The sequence below is a fragment of the Monomorium pharaonis genome, chromosome 6 (assembly GCF_013373865.1).
Source record: "Monomorium pharaonis isolate MP-MQ-018 chromosome 6, ASM1337386v2, whole genome shotgun sequence".
In the NCBI taxonomy this organism is placed as follows: domain Eukaryota; kingdom Metazoa; phylum Arthropoda; class Insecta; order Hymenoptera; family Formicidae; genus Monomorium; species Monomorium pharaonis.
Window position 1 is genome coordinate 11,161,999 of NC_050472.1, and position 22,100 is coordinate 11,184,098.

Below are 22,100 nucleotides of genomic sequence, written 5' to 3' on the forward strand. Positions count from 1 at the left end.
GGAGTGTGCTCCTGTCAAGGCCTCCTTCGTGGAGTGTGCTCTTGTCGGGGCCTCCTTCGGGGAATGTGCTCTCTCCAGGGCCTCCTTCCTGGAGTGAGCTCAACGGCAGCATCCTGCCGCGGAGACGGAAGAGCAACCGGCCGACCTCAGGACTCCACGGGCCCCCAAGAAGAGGACGCAAAGCCATAGCGCCAAGATCCAACTGAAGCCACAGGACCTCTACGCGGAGTTCGTAGCATCGATCAACGCGGGACAACCGTCCTTATAAGGACGCCAGATAAACCGTCCTTTTCAGGGCGACCAAAAAGCTCCACGCGGTGGAACATCTCAAGTGGGGAGTAGAGTACATTAGCTACCGAACCTACCCACAAATTGGTGACCCCGACGTGATCAGAATATTTCACCGCAATGGAGCCGGCAGAACTAACAAGTGCCGAATGCGCCCCGATCAACAGAGTGACCATAAAAATACCTCCTTTTTGGGCCGATGAACCCGAGTTATGGTTTGCCCAACTCGAAAGACAATTCACACTTGGTAGAATTACGAGTGATGAGACTAAATACGCATACGTACTGGCACAGGTCGACACAAAACAAGCCAAAGAAATAAAAGATCTCATCACTCAACCGCCAGAAAAGAACAAGTACGAGAGCATTAAAAAGGCATTGATACAACGATTGTCGATATCCCAGGAGCAACAGATCCGACAACTCTTAGAACACGAAGAGATGGGAGATAGAAGACCATCACAGTTTTTAAGACACTTACAATCGTTAGCAAGTTCGGCTATTTCAGAGCAATTATTACGCACATTATGGATGGGCAGACTACCATCCCAACTACAAGCCATTCTCGCTACTCGTACAGCGGACAATTTAGAGGTAGTGGCTGAACAAGCCGATAGAATATACGAGATAACCTGCAGAACGGCAGTGGTAGCAAGCACTCAGGCGACCACGACCGAGCAAACAATGGAGCAACAAATAAAAATTCTGGCGCAACAAGTAGCCAGCCTCAACAGTCGATTGACACAGTCACTACAGAAAGATAGAAGAAGAAGCCGTTCTAGAACTCGTTCCGGTAACCACAAGGAAGAGAAGAATTCCGACGGAGTATGCTTTTACCATAAGAGATTCAAGGACAAGGCAAAGAAATGTGTAAAGCCATGCTCGTTTAAAAAAGAGGAAAACTAGAGGGGCAGTCGTTAGCAGCGGCGAACGGCCCCTGCCCAGGAATAAGCCGCTTATTTGTCACTGATCGTAGCACTAAAATACGATACTTAATAGACACCGGCTCTGATGTCAGCGTTTATCCTCGTTCAATGATACGAAGGCAACGATTGTTCAGCACACAAGAGCTCTATGCGGCGAACGGATCCCGCATCATGACATATGGCTATATCACTATTCAACCAAACTTGGGGTTACGCCGCGCCTTCTTATGGCGCTTTATAATCGCAGATGTCACAACGCCTATAATAGGATCCGATTTCTTGGCACATTTTCACCTATTACCGGATGTAAAAAAGGGACAGTTAATAGACGCAAAAACAGGGCTGACAGCAAAAGGCTCAGCTAATAGAACCAACGCCAATTCGGTGAAAGCCATGACAGGCAACACCCCCTTCCATCAACTATTAGCAAGATTTCCGCGGATCACTCAGTCAACAAGAACGCCGGCACAGAAGCACCCGCACACGACTGTGCACCATATAAAGACTAATTCGGGCCCACCAGAAGCATGTAAGCCTCGTAGGCTGGCACCGGATAAATTAAAAATAGCCAAAGCTGAATTTAATCTCCTGCTTGAAGAGGGGATCATTCGACCATCTAAAAGCCCATGGGCCGCACCACTTCACATGGCACCTAAGAAAGAAAATGCCTGGAGACCATGCGGCGACTATCGGAGACTGAATACAAGAACAGTGCCTGACCGCTATCCGATTCCACATATCGAAGATTTTGCACAATCCTTAGAAGGAAAGAAAATTTTCTCCACGCTGGACTTAGTCAGAGCATACAACCAAATTCCGGTACATCCAGAAGACATTCCGAAAACGGCTATCACCACACCCTTTGGATTATTTGAATTCTGCTACATGCCATTCGGATTAAGAAACGCTGCACAAACCTTTCAAAGGTTTATAAATGAGGTCACACACGGGCTGGAATTTTGTTATACATACATAGACGACATATTAGTCGCTTCAGAAACAGAAGAAGAACACATGAAACATTTGGAACAACTGTTTCACTGTTTAGAAGAATACAGCATACAGTTGAATCCCAACAAATGCGTGTTCGGCAAGAAACAAATAAAATTCCTAGGATACTCGGTATCTGAAGAAGGAACTCAACCTTTACCAGAAAAGGTCCAGGCAATCCGGGAATTCAAAAAACCGGAAACGGTGAAACAAATGAGACAGTTCCTAGGAACAATAAATTTCTATAGAAGATTCATTCCGAAAGCAGCTCAGGACCAAGCCAAATTGCAAGACGTCTTGAAAGGACTCAAAACAAAAGGAAGAACGCCTATAGAATGGACATCACAACTAGAGCACGCCTTTCAAAAGTGCAAAGATAGCTTGACGAGAGCTACGTTACTGGCACACCCAAAGTCAGAAGCAACAATAACGCTAACTACAGATGCTTCTGATACTGCAATAGGCGCCGTAGTACATCAGGTGATTAATGGAGAACAACAACCTCTGGCATTCATGAGCAAGAAGCTCAATCAAGCACAAACGAAGTACAGTCCGTACGATAGGGAACTACTCGCAGTATACGGAGCAGTAAAGTATTTCCGACACCTGCTGGAAGGAAGAACATTCACCATCTACACAGATCATAAACCATTAATCTACGCTTTCCAACAAGACGTACTACGGAGCTCACCTAGACAAGCTCGGCATCTAGACTTCATTAGTCAATTCTCAACGGACATACGGCACGTGGCAGGCAAAGACAATGTAGTGGCAGATGCCTTATCTCGAGTTGAAGCTATTCAAACAGCGCCAGACTTCGAAACATTAGCAAAATCGCAAAACGAAGACACTGAACTGAAGAAAATTTTAGACGGCACCACTCAACATTCGCTGAAGCTGGAAAAAGTACAAATCCCAGGCTCCACAACGACGATAGTATGCGACACCACAATGCCGATAAAACGTCCATATGTTACAAAACCATTCAGACAGCAGGTATTCAGAGCCCTGCATGGTCTGTCACATCCTGGCGTTAAGGCAACTGCAAGACTAATTAAAGATAGATACGTATGGCCAAACATACAACAAGATTGCCGCACTTGGGCACGCTCTTGCATTCCATGCCAGAAGGCAAAGGTATTTAAGCATACAGTCTCACCTACGGGAAGCTTTTCTAATCCCACTAGAAGATTTGAACACATCCACATGGATATCGTCGGACCAATGCCAACATCAATGGGATATAAATACTGCTTGACGATCATCGATAGATTTACAAGATGGCCTGAAGCCATACCTATACCAGATATCGCAGCAGAAACAATAGCGAGACAGCTGATGACAAACTGGATAGCACGTTATGGAACTCCAGCACGAATAACAACCGACCAAGGTCGGCAATTTGAATCAGATCTGTTCAAGCAATTAACCAAGTTAACTGGGTCAAAACACATACGAACAACAGCATATCACCCAGCAGCGAATGGCATGATCGAGAGATTTCATCGCCAAATGAAAGCGTCGATTAAATGTCACCAAACGGAAGAGTGGGCAGACATACTTCCAGTCGTTTTAATGGGCATAAGAGCTTCATGGAAAGAAGATCTACAGGCTTCCCCAGCAGAAATGGTTTTTGGCGAACCAATACGTCTTCCAGGGCAGTTTCTGGGAGAAGCCAACACAACAAAAAGCACAGAAGGTTTCGCAGTGAAACTCGGAAAAACAATGAGGAGCCTACAACCGAAGCTAAGAAAACATGGAGAAAAAGCTACCTTCGTACATAAAGACTTGAGTACAGCACAACAAGTTTTCTTGAGACATGACGCGATGAGAGGAACCTTACAGCCAACTTACGACGGTCCATACCACGTCCTTAACAGAGGGGAAAAAACATTCAAGCTCCGCATGAATGGACGCGTGGTCAACGTCTCAATTGACAGGCTGAAACCGGCTTACATCCTAGCACAAGAGGAAGCTACAACAGAGGAGTCAAAGTCAACACCGATGCCCCTACCAAGCTCAACTCCAACTCACACAAGAAGTGGACGACTATCTCGACAGCCAATTCGCTTTGAGGGGGTTTAGAGTCAACCAAGGGGGTCATGTGGCGGTCACGCCACTCTAGCAGCGCGCCTGAGCTAATGCGCTCACGGCGTACACCGGTGCGTCAACCGACGCGCGCTCACCGCCCACGCCGTGAGGCGCCAGCGAAGCAGTGCGCGGCGCAGCCGATAGAGCGGCCGCGGCACTCTGTAGTAAGGTGCAGCAGCCCGGCTATATAAAGACCACCCGCAGCGCTGAAATTTAATCTAATCTTAGATTCGCAGAGAGGATATTTTCCAAAGATATTCTCTGTACTCTTGTTTTGTGTAGTGACGGGCCTCCCTCTCGGAGTGTGCTCGTCCGAGATAACATTGGGCCTCCTTCGTGGAGTGTGCTCACCCGGGCCTCCTTCGTGGAGTGTGCTCACCCGGGCCTCCTTCGTGGAGTGTGCTCACCCGGGCCTCCTTCGTGGAGTGTGCTCACCCGGGCCTCCTTCGTGGAGTGTGCTCCTGTCAAGGCCTCCTTCGTGGAGTGTGCTCTTGTCGGGGCCTCCTTCGGGGAGTGTGCTCTCTCCAGGGCCTCCTTCCTGGAGTGAGCTCAACGGCAGCATCCTGCCGCGGAGACGGAAGAGCAACCGGCCGACCTCAGGACTCCACGGGCCCCCAAGAAGAGGACGCAAAGCCATAGCGCCAAGATCCAACTGAAGCCACAGGACCTCTACGCGGAGTTCGTAGCATCGATCAACGCGGGACAACCGTCCTTATAAGGACGCCAGATAAACCGTCCTTTTCAGGGCGACCAAAAAGCTCCACGCGGTGGAACATCTCAAGTGGGGAGTAGAGTACATTAGCTACCGAACCTACCCACATTATTTTTTTAAATATTATAAATGCACAACGTATTACACATATTTATAAAAACACTATTTTATACTGTTATATAATCTCAATCGGAGCATATGCTATTGAACGCTATTTTGTTTAATTATCTTGTTGCTATTTGCTTATCGAAGGATCTCGTAACATTTATAAATATAAATATAAAAGTTTCTCTTAAAAAATAAAAAACCTACTTTTTTTGTTGAATAATTTTTTATTTTAATAGATGGAATTCTAAGTTTGATTTCATAGTTCATGTTTGAAATTCAAACAAATCTCTTCAGAGTAAACTCAGTAGTTCTGAAATCGTCGATCACAACAACTCTCGCTCGCGGCGTGAGATCGGCTGGCGCACCATCACGCATCGATACTCTGGATCTCACGTCGCCAGCAAGCGTTTGGAACGTGGCGGGTGAACAGCATCCCTGAGCGAGAGCAAGGGACAGTGTGGTACATTGCATGATCGTTTTGCAGTAGTCAGTCAGTCTCCGTCGAGCTATCTTATTGTGACGACGGAATGCCGATATATTCTTAGAGTCGAGAGCCGTCGGTTCTCCGATTCAATTGATCATCGCGTATCTCGCTCGGGAAGTTGTTTCCCTGCTTCGTGTAACCTTTAATTCGTCGGTCGGACAGGTGCAAGTGCGCGACGAATAATTTTGCTGAGCTATCGGAATAACGGCGAAGCAAATCGATCTACTTCCGACGCAGGCCCACCGCTTCGAAATATCGTTTTGCGCCGCCGAGAGCGTCAACGTAACAATAAATTCTTTTGTTCTTATTGCTGAACGGAGACTTCCGTATTAACGGTACGTTGAGTAATTATATTAATTGAATGCATCGACTTTTGTGGAGCGCTCGCGACCGTCCACAGCCTCGCGTGCAAGATTTCCGCCACTATTGCGAACAAGATTTCCGCTGTCGCGTGAGTCTCAAATACGAGACTCAGCAAGATTTCCAATCCGCGATTCAGGCTGCGCTAGAGAGACGGACAAGAAGATTTCCGATCGTCCTTGCGCGACACGATACATCGATCGCATTAGAATATATATTGAAAATAAATGGTTGATTTTGTTGACAATTGTACCACATTGTGTAACTTCGCTCTTTTCCTCGTTGCTTCAGCGGATACTCATATTCGCGTTATCCACGGTGCACGGTCAAATTCGTGAGCGAAATGCGGTGCTCTCTTCGGGACGATCACGTCGCAATCAAGATCTCGAACAGTTCAGTTTGTAAAACTTCTAAAACATATTACAGAAGCTATAAATCAATGTTTTGATTACTGCAGTTTGCAGAGACTGACTAATAATGATATTCAATTTTTAGAAGAATATTGCCAGGTAAGAAAAAATATAGCATACAAAGTTAATAAATTATTATTTATTAATTATTTTATACATTATTTTTATATATAAATATTTAATACAAAATGTGGATTTTATATTTTAATATTTTTTATTTGATTAAGATAATGGAACCTTTAGCGCGCGCACTGGATATTTTACAAAGTGAAAATGGAATGTACATGGAGTATTTATTATCAGTCTTAAGCACTTTGGAATAAAAATTAGAAAAGTTAAGCATGGAAAAACTTACAGAATGCCATTCATTGTTTATTGCAATTCAGCAAGGATTATGTAAAAGGTATGAGATAATTCAAATAATCTAATAAAATAATAAATAACAATAAATAAATAATAATAATGTATAATAATAGTGTGTTATTTGTTTATTTTTTAAATAAAGAAACAATTACATATCCATTAAATGTAATAACAAAACAATAAAAATAAAAATAGTATAATATTCGTAAAAAAATAACATTACCTACATCTTATGCTGTAACTGTAACTAATTTTAGATTTTGTACACTGCAAGAGAAAAAAGAATTAATAATTGCAGCTTGCTTGCACCCAAAATTCAAATTAAATTGGTTAACCGGAGAGAAGGAAAAAATTGCTGCAAGCTACTTGGAAGACCTATTAGGAATTCAATCAAATGGTAATTCCCCAGTTGATCAACAAGCTGTTGATCCTGATGAAGATTTTTTTAATTTTCGCCCAAAAAGACATTCTGAAGAAGAAGAGTTCCAAGAATTTTTAAAATCCATTAAATGTAATAACAAAGCAACTGTAACGTTGGAACGTTAAACAACTATTTAAGACTTAAAAAGGCTTTTATTAAGTACAACATACTACTTCCAAGTAGCGCATCCGTAGAACAGTTATTTAGTTGTGGAGATTCTGTACTAACGCCACAATAGATAAGAGGCCATCTTAATGATGACACAATGGAACAGCAATTTCTTTTAAAAGTAAACAAAAATGTTCGATGAAATGTAAAAGTTTTTTAGTCATAGATTTTTAAAAGGTATGTGTAGGAAGTCTTTTGATAGGCCGCTATCTACTACTACTACTACTACTACTTCCGTTTTTCCGCCGCCCTCTCTCGGCATCGACCTACGATCGCGATTCGCGCGCCACGACGCATCCGCGAATACTCACTTACATACGATGGATAAATACCGACTAGGTTTTAATACCTGCTACCTGGCTATTCTGCGTTACATTCGCCCTCGAATGCATCTGGTACCACAACCAAATTCTTATGCGATTGCAAGAACTCATCCAACCTATTGAAAAACGGGGTCAACATGAGACCGCCCGGTTGCCTATATACAACTGCTAGCAAAATCTTGGGACTGGAAGAGAAGCTTCTGCCTTTAACTTCCAGGATTAAGTATTCGGTTTCGTTCTTGTTAGCATTGTCCAAGCTCTGTGCCTTTTAATGACTTGTGAATATAGCAGAGCAAGCCTCCTCCCTGCATGTAATTGCTACTAGCATTAGATACCAAGTTACGATCGTTTCTAAAGACCTCGTAATCCCCACTTATCTCCGCGAACCTACCCGGCAAATTTGGATCCAACCAAGTTTCAGTAAGCGCTAGGACACTAGGGTTTTGCTCCTCTATATAACTCTGAACTAAACCTACCTTATGCCTAAATGAATTTATATTAACATGAACGATCTTCAATGAATCCCGCAGTGGAGAATCAGCAGTCCGGCCGCGATCCAGTCAAACTAACCGGCTAAGGTCGTCATCACACATAATGCTAATAACCTCTGAAAAGGAATTTTTGCATACATAAATATGCTCGTTTCGCACCCACACACGCTCATATCCATTCACTCTTGCACGATTCCAAGCATTGCAGCAGTTTACATATCGATCTGGTCAAAAATTCGTTTAAAAACACGTTTTTGCCTTTTAAATTAGCCAGATGCACAAGTTCGTCAAAAATCTCCGTTGTCGGAATCACACCCTTAACAACTTTTAAGCGCACGATCGCGTCCCTAATCTGCACCGATGTGATAGATAATATCAGGGAGAACGAGAGCGGGCTCGCCGGGGTGCCGGGCCTCTGAGCTGCGGGCTCAACCTTGGATTTCAATTTCATCTTACAAATATTATATACATGCGAGAAAAGGTGATCTCCAATAAACTTGAAGATGTTACGAATCTGATGATAATTCAAGGTACTAGCAACCGGCAGTCCCGAAACAAGAATCTCAGCCGCCGAGGAACTGGGCGATGCCACGGCCCGCATCACAGACCTAAGGTTGCTAACATCCGCGGACAACCTCGCAATATCGCCGTCCATTCTATTTAACCTAGCATTGGTATCCTGGCGCAGCTAATCTATTTTGGCATTAAAATTGCGGTTTACAGCTGTCAGCTTATTTTGCATACAAAGGTTTAGATTAAAAATAGCAGTTAGCTTATCGCCAATGTCTAACTCCTTGAATCGTTCCCCACTCTGCGACACAGGCAGCACTACCCCCACCACTTCGCGCGCTCATCGGCGACCGGGCATCAACCGGATCCGACACAAGAGCCTGCGATGGCTCGCTAACACCAGCCTGGGAATACATTACGGCTGTCTCAGGCAATAGATCTGCCAGACGCAAACGATTGCCCCGCAACTCATGCATTCCGTCGGACTATGACTTTTCTAAATCTTTAAACGATCCGACGCAGCACGAGCGCGCAGAATTTGTCGCGATATAAGAGACGGCGCAGTCCGGAGGGAAATCGGCGTTACACCCACTGCAAGTCACAAAACTTCGGACCAGTTTATGGTACTTAACGCACAATCGATCGCCTGAATTTATCGCAAAGGGCAGCTTTCCCTGATGACGCCGAGCCATGTACAACAGTCAAATTCGGTTTTCAGCGGGAAAGTTCCGACATACAGTATGGACCTGACTTCACAATGCTATCCATCGGTGCCCAGGACGCCACCTGTTATACCGGCAAACAATCAGAACACAATAGCTCCCAGGCAGCAAACAGCAGAAGCAGCAAAGAGCGTGCGCGATGGGAGACAGCCGGCGTACACGTGATAACGATGCTGGAATGCTTCAGGGAGATTCGCTACCTCCAAATCGGAAAATGCTCGAAAAAGTCGGTCAGCAACACTCACTACTGGAGGAAAATGTCAAGCAAGCTCGCCCTTGACCGTGAGTCTGCAAGAAAAAAGCCCCGGAGGGCAGCGACCAGCAGAAAATGGAACTCAAGACGGAGCTGTGAAAGTGCGTCCGCACGGGCTACTCACCAGAACAGAGAGAGAGAGAGAGAGAGAGAGAGAGAGAGAGATTGATTGATTGATTGATTGATTGAGTGTTTATTATGCCCTAGCAAGCTATGGGGCAAACATAATATACATTGATACATTCTCAATTTGATAATAATTATGGAATAGCTGTAGTTGAGTAAAGTGCTGTTACAAAATAATTTCCAATATTCTACGATACGAGGAAAATATACTATGATTAAAAGATAGGTTATTACAATACTAAATAGTCTATGTTGTAACAGTGTGTGAGTTACATGAACATAGCATTATCATATTAGCAGAGATTATAAGTGACAAAACTATAGCAACAGACTCAAACACCACTCATAACATGCCTTCTTCAAGCGATATGTATTTGAATAGTCTGGTTTTTAAATATAGTTACTGAGTTAGACTCTTTGATTTCAATAGGCAAGGAATGCCACAAGTATAGTGCTGCTAGATGAAACGACTTTTGGTAGTTTGTGGTTCTAGGAGTTGGAACACGATAAGTCATGGCACCTCCCAACCTTGACGAGCCCCTCAGCGCATTATCATGTCTTGAAAAAATTTCAACTAAGTAGTGAGGAGCGGTATTGTGGTAGATTCTAAACATGACTATTTCCAGAAAGTATTTTCTCCTTCCTGACACAGTCAGCCACCGAAGTCACAGCCTGTATGAAGTGATATGTTCATCTCTGCATAAATCAAATATAAATCGAATGGCACAATTCATCAGTCGCTGAAGCTTCAGGTTTAATTCACCAGAAAGGTCATTATATACTACACAGCAATAGTCAATGAGCGGAAGAACAAGAGCAATTATTAGTTTGATTCTTAGATATAAAGATAATGAATTCTTGTGATATTTTAGTTTGTGCAGAGTAAAATAAACCTTGCGTGAAACGGCGGAAACGTGTCCAGCCCATGAAAGATTTGACTTGAATACGACCCCAAGATTATGTATCTCGGTTACATACGGCAGTGCTACACGATTCACGATTATTGGAGGCAGCAAATCTAGGCTGATACGGTTAACGTAAGTGGCGCTGCCTGAAATCAAGACACTCGACTTTCTTAGATTCAGTGACAAACCATTAGATACAGCATAGTCAGCAATGACACCAACATCATGATGTATTCTCACAAGGCCCATGTTAAGTTCAACTGGATGGCTAAGGTAAATTTGAATGTCATCCGCAAATATTATGTGTCTAGAGTGTTCAAGAGAGTTACAGATGTCATTGATGAACATTGAGAATAACAATGGGCCCAGGACAGAACCCTGCGGAACCCCAGCAGACGTGGGGAGCCAAGCCGAATGAGCTGATCCATCAACCACTGCCTGAGATCTACCAGTTAGGTACGAATGCATCCACTTTAAAGAAGATATTGAAAACCCACATTTACTGAGCTTAGTTAGAAGAATAGTATGTGAGACAGTGTCGAAAGCTTTACTGAAATCAAACAGCACGAGGACCGTGACACGCCGCTCATCAGCTGCCGCTCTTATGTCGTGTGTTAGTCGCAGTAGAGCAGTCTGGGTGCTGTAAGCTTTGCGATAGCCTGATTGATAGGGATCAATCAGGCTATCAAGAAAATTGCTATCATGTAGAAAGTTTGCAATCTGTTTATGAGCTAATCTCTCGTACAGTTTAGATAGTTCGCATAAGTTGGCAATAGGCCGGGTGTCTGATGGGGACGATGGAGCATTTACCTTTGACATAGGTCGTATTAGTGTGCGCTTCCAAGCAGATGGAAAGTAAGAAATGTCAAAGCAGGTATTGAACAAATCAGCAAGCCTAGGGGCCAGACATGAAATGGTTGCACGAATCATAAGTGGAGACATTTGATCGGGGCCGAAGGAGCGAGACTCTGTGACAGTATCAGACAGCAGCCGGACAACTTCAGCAACAGTGACGTGGTGGAAGTCAAAACAAGAGCCAGCGCTCACGAGCCGGCGAGCATCCAAAATACTATTCAGTTCATCTCGAGAGCACAATGGTAGCACACATGAGATCGACGTGTAATAGGAGTTTAGTTGGTCAGCAGTAAAGAAGTTAAGAGGGGATGAATAGGAAGTCTTTACCAGGCCAAGAGAAGCAAGCTGCCTCCAAAGCATCCCAGAATCACTAATACTAGTCAGTCGACCATAGATGTACTCGTGTCTAACACGCCTCAAGCATATAGGCATCGCGAAACTCTCGATAAATTGCAAGGCCCAATACACCACCTGACCTTTTGGCTCGCTTGTACAGCAGTTTACACCGTCTAGCTCGTTCAGCCAGTTCAGCAGTTATCCAGGGCGCGGGTCTAGTCGTTACGAAGGACCACTGGGGAGCATGCACGTCAAGAATATCCAGAGAATTTTGTACAGTGTCAATAAAACTATCAACTTGTGAAGATGATCCTAGACAGTCAGGAGTCAAGATGTCTAAGTTTCGTAGTGCAGCCTTTGCTGCAGCGTTGAAGGCAGCGCTATCAAAGTTGTGATAGTCGCGTGACTTCACCCTGCGTGCAGTATTAGGAGGAGCTCTAAAGGTATACGACAACTGTAAGATGTCATGACCACAAATGAAGGGAACATCGGATTTGATGAAAGAAAGCACCTTGGTCGCATCATCTACCATGAATATATCGAGCAACGAGTCAGAGCAAGCAGTGTGATGAGTAGGGTTGGAATCAACAATCTGTAGGGATAGAGACCGCGTCATATCTCTCAAGTAATCAGATTCAAAATTATTCAACAAGAGATCACAATTCAGATCGCCAGCCACCACAATATTTCTGTAAGCATGGGAGAAAGAGCAGTACGTGTTAATAAAATCATTGAATAGTAGGCCCTTAGGGCGTCTGTACATTGACGTGAATAAAATTGGGTCACTATGTTGATAATTAATACTAATCATTAGGTATTCTAGTGAATTAGAAAAGTACCCAGGCGATACAGCCTTTACATTGGCTTTCAGCGATTTGTGAATATAACATGCGACACCACCTCCCCGCTTGCCCAGTCGATCGTTACGTATGATGAAATAATCTTTTATTTCAACTAGTTTATCGATGACATGAGGCTTAAGCCATGTTTCAGATATTGAGATGATATGAAAAAAGTTGCTCACAAGGAAATCACGTATGAGATCAATATGGGCAAGCAGGGAGTTGGCATTCAACTGGGCTATTTTTAATGATAATGCGGAACTCGTCCCACCTCTCGGCATAACCGCTTTCACACATTTCAGTCAGTCAATTTTTATTAAGTCAGCTTCGCTAGCAATTCGAAGAGCTGGTGTTCCATCATACTTTCTTGCATGAACTAGGCCATCCCTGGTCCACACATATTTCCATCCTTTGGCTGCAGCAGTCTCTTTGGTCTTGCGTAACAGTTTGTAGATGTCAGGATGTAAAACTTCATTTATGTATACATTTCCTGGTAGTAGGACTGAGAATAGAGAGAGAGAGAGAGAGATTGATTTTTGATTGATTGAGTTAAAACAAGTGGCGCGCGCCGCCGTGCCGCGCACCGCCGTGACGCGCGCCGCCGTGCCGCGCGCTACGAGCATCTTACTCTGACCTGCGATTTATTTTGTTTCTGCAGTTGCCGGGCACTTGTTGTTTGCAAGGGCATAGGTTACAGTCGCGTGTGAATTCTTTGTGTATAATTGGAAATAAAAGTGTAAAATCGTTTATTACTGTATAAAATGAAAAAAAAGTGCATTGTGTCTTCGGCGAAAGATGCAAATGCATCAAATACACGAAAAAACCAAAGGAGAACGATGTTGAAACAGTGTGTAAAGCATTAACAGAATCGACAGCTACAGATACATTGTTATTAGCAACAATGAAAGGAAAATTTATCGTACTGCAAAGTAAAGATTCAGATAGAAATAATCGTCTTTGTGATATCGATGCCGATGATGAAATTGCTGACAAAGAAGAAGTTTTTGTTCTATTTATTGCGATACCAGAAGAGAGTGCTAGCCCAAAAAATTCAGGAACTGGACGCAACAATCTCGAACTTGGTGAGCCCATTATGCTAGATGTCCCAATTATATATGAAGATTGATTAAATTTCAATTCAATCCCAATATCAGTCTCTTGTCTGAAACAAGCTTAATGAAAAACCAAACTATGAATGCCAGCCAAAGAACATCTATTTTTATAGATTGGCGCATATCTCTTCATATTATTACTTTTGTAGAAAAATTAATTTGTGTGTGTGTATACAATAATTTTTTTTTTAAATAATTGTCACTTTAATAATCAAAGTTATACCATTTTAGGAATATATATTACTTATGTTAAATTTGATCAAAATTTTATCTTGGATTTGTGATTTTTTTTCGTTATAAAAAATATCACTTAGGTGCAAAAGTATTCTTGGATTTTTAATATATCACTTAGGTTGTGACCGAAACAATCAACTAGATCTCGCAATCAAATGTGATATTTAATCAAATCTTTGATGTTGTTATAGCTTTCCGTCGCCGTCTGGTCGCCAGCTCCTTTATCCGTCCAAGAAGCAAGGTAACTGCGTCGTGGCCGGCTTCCCTCTTTCATGCAGTTTGCCGTCGGCACGCACAAAATTGTTCGCCGAGCGAGATAAGTATTACTCACTGTTTATTTTATTTGTCTGTTACTCACTCAAACGTATTACTGTTTATTTTAATAATGTTTTTTATTTTCAGGTATTGCAGCTGCCGTCGGATCTCTCGGACTGCCCAAGATCGTCTCGTCTCTCCAGGATTGCACTCAGGTAAGTTTCACGCTAAATTAGCTTAGCCCCTCGCACCCGAATTTTTACAGGATGTCTTTTATTTTCAGGTTTTCCCAGGATACTTCGTCGTTGAATCTCATGCAGGTACGTAGCAGGTTTATCCAAATTTATGACACTTTGTAGGTTATGTTTTTATAACACTTTATAGAATTTATTCATATAACCAAACAATCAATATAACAAAACTTCCGTACGCGACGCTTGTTCACACTCGTGTACGCCTTTTCCTCCTATCTCACAATGTTTGTCAAATTCACAAAATCCCGAACGCGTGGCTTATTCACACTCGTTTCGGATTGACACGATCTATAATCGTGATTGAAATTGGAAATTAATTCCGCGTAACGCCTACTCGCATTCGGCGTTTGGTTACTGCACTTATTTAACGCGGTTGCGTATTCCGCTGAACTCTAGAACGATCTTTTTATTTGCGGATACAAGACGCGGAGATCTTAGCCTCACGGTGGCTGAGAATCTAAAGTTAATCTTTTCGCTGTGCGACTCGGTTTTATACCACGTCGAGCCGCCGCACGTAGTTTTGCCGCTTCCGCCAATCAGCGCTCGCGCCGTCTCTTTCCTCGGCTCACGTCCAATGGGCGTGCGCGGTCACTCCCAGCGTTGTCCCGGCTCGTCTCGCTTGCTGCGTCCAATCAGCGCTCGAGTCGGCAGACTGCGTTCACGCTGCCCCTCCACTGGCCAATCGTCCAATCCCGTCATTCGAGATTTCGCAGGCTCACAGCTCGCAACATGAGGTGCACTTTCGCGTGCCACTACCATGCACTCTCTTGACGTCCCATGGCGCGTATTACGATACGCGCGTATCGGGCGTATTAAATTTCGACCAATGACAGACGATCCGCCGTTTTTGATACGCTGACGATCCGCGGGCATTCATAATCGAGCGGATCGCACACATACATATGCACAGTCGTATATTGAGCATGTCGTGTTCACTGTACGGTGTAGAAAGTGTGGACGGCGAAAAAGTTATCTGCCATTATCCACAGTTATTAAACCGTGGTACTTTGTCTTCTGCTTTAGGGCCCATATGGATTTCCGTCCCTGGAGGGACGGAAATCCATATGGGCCCTAAAGCAGAAGAAAGAATTTGCAGTTATCTGCGCTGTAAACACGTGTTCCGTTGCAATTGTCACGGTCGCGTTTTCGTGGACGTATCATCGCGTTATTAAATCCGTCGTGTGTTATTGAGTTTATACGTGGTCGGTCGTCGCAATTCGAGTTGTGGTACATACGCCGCATAGTTCTCTCAAATGTATTATTACGTTACCATTATTATTTGTATATTGGTTAACGCGCAGCCCCTCTTTCTCTGTTCATCTTCTTTCCTCTTTGACATTATTCCAGCATATCGCTATTAGTGGCGTCTCGCGTTCACGTAAAACAGACGTCCAAAAAAGGTACTTAATTAAATAATATTCAGTATAGAACAGTACAAGCAATTACAACTACTTTTACAGTTTATCAAGAGATAACGGTAAAACCCCTGTCAAAAGTTAAGACAGCCGTCAAGGCACTTGCAGTGAAGATGATGGAAAATAAAGAAAATACACCACATGTAAGTATTTCTAATATTAGGGAGTATCCCGTTTGGACACGTAACGATTGGACACCGCTCGATTGGACACGCACGATTGGACACGCACGATTGGACACCGCACGATTGGACACCGCACGATTGGACACCGCACGATTGGACACCGCATTATTGGACACTGCACGATTGGACACCGCACGATTGGACACCGCATTATTGGACACCGCACGATTGGACACCGCATTATTGGACACCGCATTATTGGACACCGCATTATTGGACACCGTACAATTGGACACACACACATTTACGTGTGTGTATGCAGATTTCTAATACAGTTTGCATGGGTTAGCGACTTGGACGGGGTGGGTGCGGGAGGGGGGGCCGAAGGCCCCCCTTGCACCCCCCCGTGTGTGTGTGTGTGTGTGTGCGTGCGAGCATTTTCTGCACCACATAGGTTTGAAACTTTCCACGCAAAACGAGATGCTCCTAAAAATACGTATATAGATATTTAAAATTCAATTTTTTTTCTGGCAAATCGAAGCTTTTTTTTGCCAGATATTTCTAAGCTTAGATAATCTGTTATATGATATATAAATGTTATTCACTAGAAGACTGCGGTGTCCAATAATGCGGTGTCCAATCGTGCTGTGTCCAATCGTGCGGTGTCCAATAATGCGGTGTCCAATAATGCGGTGTCCAATCGTGCGGTGTCCAATAATGCGGTGTCCAATCGTGCGGTGTCCAATAATGCGGTGTCCAATCGTGCGGTGTCCAATCGTGCGGTGTCCAATCGTGTGGTGTCCAATCGTGCGTGTCCAATCGAGCGGTGTCCAATCGTTACGTGTCCAAAAGGAGGTCACCCCTAATATTATAATAATAATTTAATATTGTTAAATTTATTTTACTTTTATTTTGCTCGTAGCCTCTAAAGTGTGGATATTGTGGGTGGCTGATTGGGGGACTAATGAGCACAAGCTTGTTAAATCATAATTGTTTCAAATTTATTGATGAAGATACCCATTTTCTACATATAAATGATTGTAACATTGCTACAATTGGTAAGTATTCTAATAACAAGTGCATTAATGAATTTTTAACAGCTCTGTTATCGATACTACCCAGATAGCAAATTGACATTGTTTGTCATGAACTTGATGTCAAAATGATATGAAAAAAACATCACTTGAACTAGATAATAAAATTTTGTGATATAATTATTTTGTTAAGGAGAATTAAATTTATCACTTGGGTTGGAATAGGAGACCCTTGAGTAGGATTATAAAAGTACGTACCATTTGAGTTAATTTAATATTATTTTAAAATTAAAGATACTACTGTTTAGATTTTTTTCAAGGTATAAAGATATTTTGTTGAGGTGAATTGTTTTAAAATCAAAGATATTACCACTTTTTCTGAGGTTACGTACAACTTAAGTTTTATTATTTTAAAATTATATTACCATTTTTCGAGGTTGCACACTGTGCCTGTATACTTGACACTTTTTTTACCTTTTTTTAAAAACTTAATTTTGTTGTAATATGCATTTTGTAGTATTAGACATTATATAATACTTTGCAACATAAAATATGATTGCAACTGAGATATATTGCATAATTAATGCAATATATATTAAGTAAAAATCCCACCATTATCCCGTCTTTTATAATTAGTATTCATAAAAGATTTATAATTAGAATTTATAAATATCAACACAATAATCTTTTTTACTGTTTATTATCAAGAGACACAGTAGTTTTATATGTATCCTCTGTCTAAATAGATGTCTCATAATATAACTTTTATTTTATGTAAAATAGCAGTTAATACTGTATTACTTACGTAATTAATGTAAATATTTTTTGTTTCAACAATTAAAAGCGTTTTATGTTAAATAGCAATTGATGCTGTTACTTATTTAATAATATTATAATTAATTCTTATATATTAAAACTAGGATACACTTAGTAGATATATAAGCATTAATTATATCATTTATTATTGCATAAGTAACAGCATTAATTATAAAATTTTTTTATTATTACATAAGTTACATAGCATTAAGTGTTGTTTAACATAAAACGTTTTTAGTTATTAAAATAAAAATTATATGTTGACATCTATTTAGTCAGAGGCTTATGCTTGGTCCTTTTTTATATAATTTATTTTGATATATTAAAATTATTACTTCAATTTATCTAATTGGAATATATACCAAGATGATAAATTTATATAAAAAGAGCACAAACCTCTGATTAAACGGATATCAAAATATAACTTTTATTTTATGTTTAAGTAGCAGTCGATACTATGTTACTTATACTACAAGAATTGCAGAACTGGGGCTCGATTCTTGAATTTATTCGCAAGAGAAACGTATTCGCAAATTCTGTTCTTACAGAAAAGTTAGAAATTTATTGGCTATCGTATGGCTATTAACCAATAAACTTACAACTTTCTGTTAGAGCGAGTATTTGCGTATACGTTTCTCTTGCGAATGAATTCAAGAATCGAGCCCCTGCTATTTCTGCTGAACGCAGCCATTGTCAACTTTTTTTAAATGAACGCTGTTTCACCCAATCGTTCACTCACTCACTTGCTCTCTCGCTTTTTCTCTTCTGTTGTAGGACATGTAGAAATTGATTGAGCTTATTCAGAACTTAATTGGTTCAACCGTTATTAAGATTTTCCAAATCTATTCTGCTCTCAATTAAATTACATATCTTTTTCTGTAAAATAAAAAATAAAAAACTTTATTTTTCTTTATTGTAAAAAATTAAAATATGTTTTAATATATTTAAATGTTTTCTAAACTTTTTAGCAATCCAATAAATAAAAGCCCCGACGGATTTTTAGTAGAAGGATGTTTTAATGTTAGAGATATCTCGTGTCTGGCAATAAATACTATGGATTGCGTTTTGAAATTTTTCCAAGCTGTTCTGCTCTCAACCAAATTGCATATTTTTTTTGTAACTCATTCTCGCTCACTTAATTCAGAAAAAATAGCTTTGCAACTGTTGTAAAACCTAATTAGAATTTGATTGGTTTAGACATTATTGAGATGAGTGAGTTCCAGATGCGCACAGTAATAAACGGACACAGCAAGCTGAGTGAAACGGACACAGTAACAAACGGACACAGTAATAAACGGACACAGTGCGAAACGGACACAATAACAAACGGACACAGTGCGAAACGGACACAGTGCGAAACGGACACAGTAACAAACGGACACAGATCAAATGCGCACAGAGCGAAACGGACACAGACCAAATGCGCACAGAGCGAAACGGACACAGACCAAATGCGCACACTGCACATGCGCACGGACCAAATGCACACACGGAAAGTCGCAAACCCATGTGATGCAGTGAATGCTTTGCACGCACACACACACACACACACGAGGGGTGCAAGGGGGGCCTTCGGCCCCCCTCCCGCACCCACCCCGTCCAAGTCGCTAACCTATGTGGACTTTACTCTGCTTGCAATGTACATGGATTACATTTGGTCCGTGCGCACGTGCAGTGTGCGCATGGCAGTGTGCGCATTTGGTTCGTGTGCATTTGGTCCGTGCGCATTTGGTCTGTGTCCGTTTCACACTGTGTCCGTTTCGCTCTGTGCGCATTTGGTCCGTGTCGTTTGTTACTGTGTCCGTTTGGTCTGTGTCCGTTTCACTCAGCCTGCTGTGTCCGTTTATTACTGTGCGCATCTGGGACCCTCCCACGTTCGTAACCATCTATCGTACAAAAAGCAAAAGTACAAATTCCCACCATCTGTTCCGGGCAGGGATGGGTAATCGCATGTAGAAAAATTTATGGATTTTGGATAGCACATATCCACTTACATCTATCAATGCCTAGAAATTTTTTGCCTTCATGCAATTCATTGCCAACTGCCAGATTGGCTAGACTGCCAGACAATTTGGGAACGCAGCTGTGAGTCATGGTACCCGTGTTACTGTTACTACTCTTAACCTGTTCAACTTTTGATGTTCAATAAATAAAAAAGTATTAGTTGATATTAGAAGAAATATTTTTCAAAAATGAGTTTTTGTGGTGAAAGACCACAACATTCTTTTTGGAAAACGGGAGATTTCTTAATGAAAAAAATTGATAATAGAAATGTAGCATTTTGTAAAAATTGCAAAAAAATTTTGAAGAACACTGCTGAAAGTAAATTAAAAATTTATGGGTAATATACTGATTTATTTTTTAACATTAAATATAAATATTTAAATTGATATTTTATCCTTAAAATTAAATAAATATTTTAGAAGAGGATGTAAAATTGGAGAAACCGAGATTTCCAAAACCAATTATTCGAGCTTAAGTGACACAGATGTAGTGACAACAGTATTATAACTGGATCATACCAGCAAAAAGTCAGAACTCCAGAAATAAATAAAAACTCGGTAATCCTTAAAGTATGCAATTCAAATTTGTCTGACTAGGTTAGGTTGTAGCCGGACGAGGCACTCGCGTTCTCGCGTTACCCGTGAATATCACTTATTATCGCTTAAATGATTCTTTCGCTTACCGTTACGCTCCTACGTAACGTATAATCCCGTGTCGCAATGATGCGCAGTCCCCACGGTCGCCAGGTCGGTTTGACCGATGATCACCGCCAAGGTCAGTCTCGGCGCCCGCCCGCCTGGTCGTCCTTTGGTTCGCCTCGGTCGGGTCGTCTGGAACGCCGCTAAACTTCGTTGCGTGGGGGATGTGGTGCGGAATAATCCAAAACGTGTTTTACAACACTAAAATATTTATTCGAACACTTTATTTACACTGGGCCCTCAGCGCCCTTATGCGCCTTATGTGGCGCGCTCGCCTCGCACTCACACTCTCACTCATCCACGTCTTCACACACTCGCGCGCGTCTAGGCGTACACGCTCGCGATGACCACCGCGATGTTTAGCCGCGTACAACAATATGGTGCCGCGTCGCGTGATCGGTTCGCTGCGTTTCGATACAAGCTCGGGTCACTACAATGTGGCCTCGAGCGATCGCGCCCGCGTCGCGTTCGTCCCGATAACACGGAAAATTCTAAGCAAAACGCACGACGAGGTCCGCCGGTCACTTCCGCTCGGCCGTCCACCTGGGGCACTCGCGTACTCGTCGGTGACCTTCCAGTCGCACGTAATTATCGAGGTGTCGGTTGTTATCGCGTCGTCTATCACGTATGAACGCCCGAATCACTCTCGCTTTCACTCGGAATGCCGGTTGTTGTCGCGTCGTTAGATCCGTCTAATACGAACGCCCGGAACATTCTCTCTCGGTGCCGCCGCTCTCGGCTACCCGTAACCGCTCCTACCACTGGTCGAGTCGTTTTGCGCACGCGTCGCCACGCCCCGTTATCCCTGGAGGGATTACGCGCCGTATCTCGCCGTAGTTACGGTTACTGCACCGTTCTTCCGGTTGTCACACCGTGTGTCGCCGTTATTACAGTCGGTTTCTCGTGTATCACCGTGTATCGTTGTTTTTACGGTTGGTTCTCTGTGTGTCACCGTGTATCGCGATGTTACGGTCGGTTTTTTCGTGTGTCGCCGTGTATTGCGATGTTACGGTCGGTTTTTTCGTGTGTCGCCGTGTTTTCGTCTCGCCGATGGAGTTTCACGGTTCGTTCACGGTTCGTTTGCGGTGGATCGGTTTTTCCCGCCGTACTCACCGTCTCCTTGCCGCCTTCTCGCGTCTATGTCACGTTCGCGATTAATCCAACGTTTTTGCACGGTTTGCATTCACTCTTGAGCGACGTCGAATCGGTCACGTCGCCGAGCGGCCTTACCTCGGTTGGTCGCAATCTCCTCGCCTTTTGGCAATTTTTTGTGAGATAAAGGCTTCGAAAATGAGCCAAAAAATAAAATTAAAAGGTGACGTAATTGATTCGGCGTCTTCTCTCTCATACCTTATCTTTTATACGCTCTTAAATTTAATTGTCTTATCGCTACATAATTGTTTTAACATTAGGTAAACTTAACGGCTAAATATGTTCGTTAGTAATTATATACGCTTATAGTCTAATGT

The 22,100-nt window shown here is 42.5% G+C and overlaps 2 protein-coding genes across 2 annotated transcripts; one reads left to right on the top strand and one right to left on the bottom strand.

Annotated features, from left to right (window-relative positions):
* The first annotated feature begins 408 nt into the window (after positions 1-408).
* On the top strand, positions 409-1,194 carry LOC118646355. Its single transcript, XM_036289049.1, has one exon. It carries the CDS (start codon positions 409-411, stop codon positions 1,192-1,194), a length of 786 nt encoding a protein of 261 aa, XP_036144942.1.
* Positions 1,195-10,352: 9,158 nt separating this feature from the next.
* LOC118646356 lies at positions 10,353-12,965 on the bottom strand. The gene is made up of 4 exons (XM_036289050.1): positions 12,682-12,965; positions 11,983-12,531; positions 10,640-11,912; positions 10,353-10,418 (listed from the first exon to the last, which is right to left on the bottom strand). The coding sequence occupies exons 1-4, from the start codon at positions 12,963-12,965 to the stop codon at positions 10,353-10,355; spliced, it is 2,172 nt and encodes a 723-aa protein (XP_036144943.1).
* Positions 12,966-22,100: the final 9,135 nt, after the last annotated feature.

Bases quoted from the DNA above. Each gene is read 5' to 3' on its own strand.
- LOC118646355 (XM_036289049.1), top strand. From the start codon at position 409: ATGGAGCCGGCAGAACTAACAAGTGCCGAATGCGCCCCGATCAACAGA.
- LOC118646356 (XM_036289050.1), bottom strand. From the start codon at position 12,965: ATGCCGAGAGGTGGGACGAGTTCCGCATTATCATTAAAAATAGCCCAG. The intron at 12,532-12,681 runs GTACTTTTCTAA...CCATGCTTACAG, and splicing joins GTAAAGGCTGTATCGCCTGG to AAATATTGTGGTGGCTGGCG. The intron at 11,913-11,982 runs GTCAGGTGGTGT...GAGGCGTGTTAG, and splicing joins CTGTACAAGCGAGCCAAAAG to ACACGAGTACATCTATGGTC.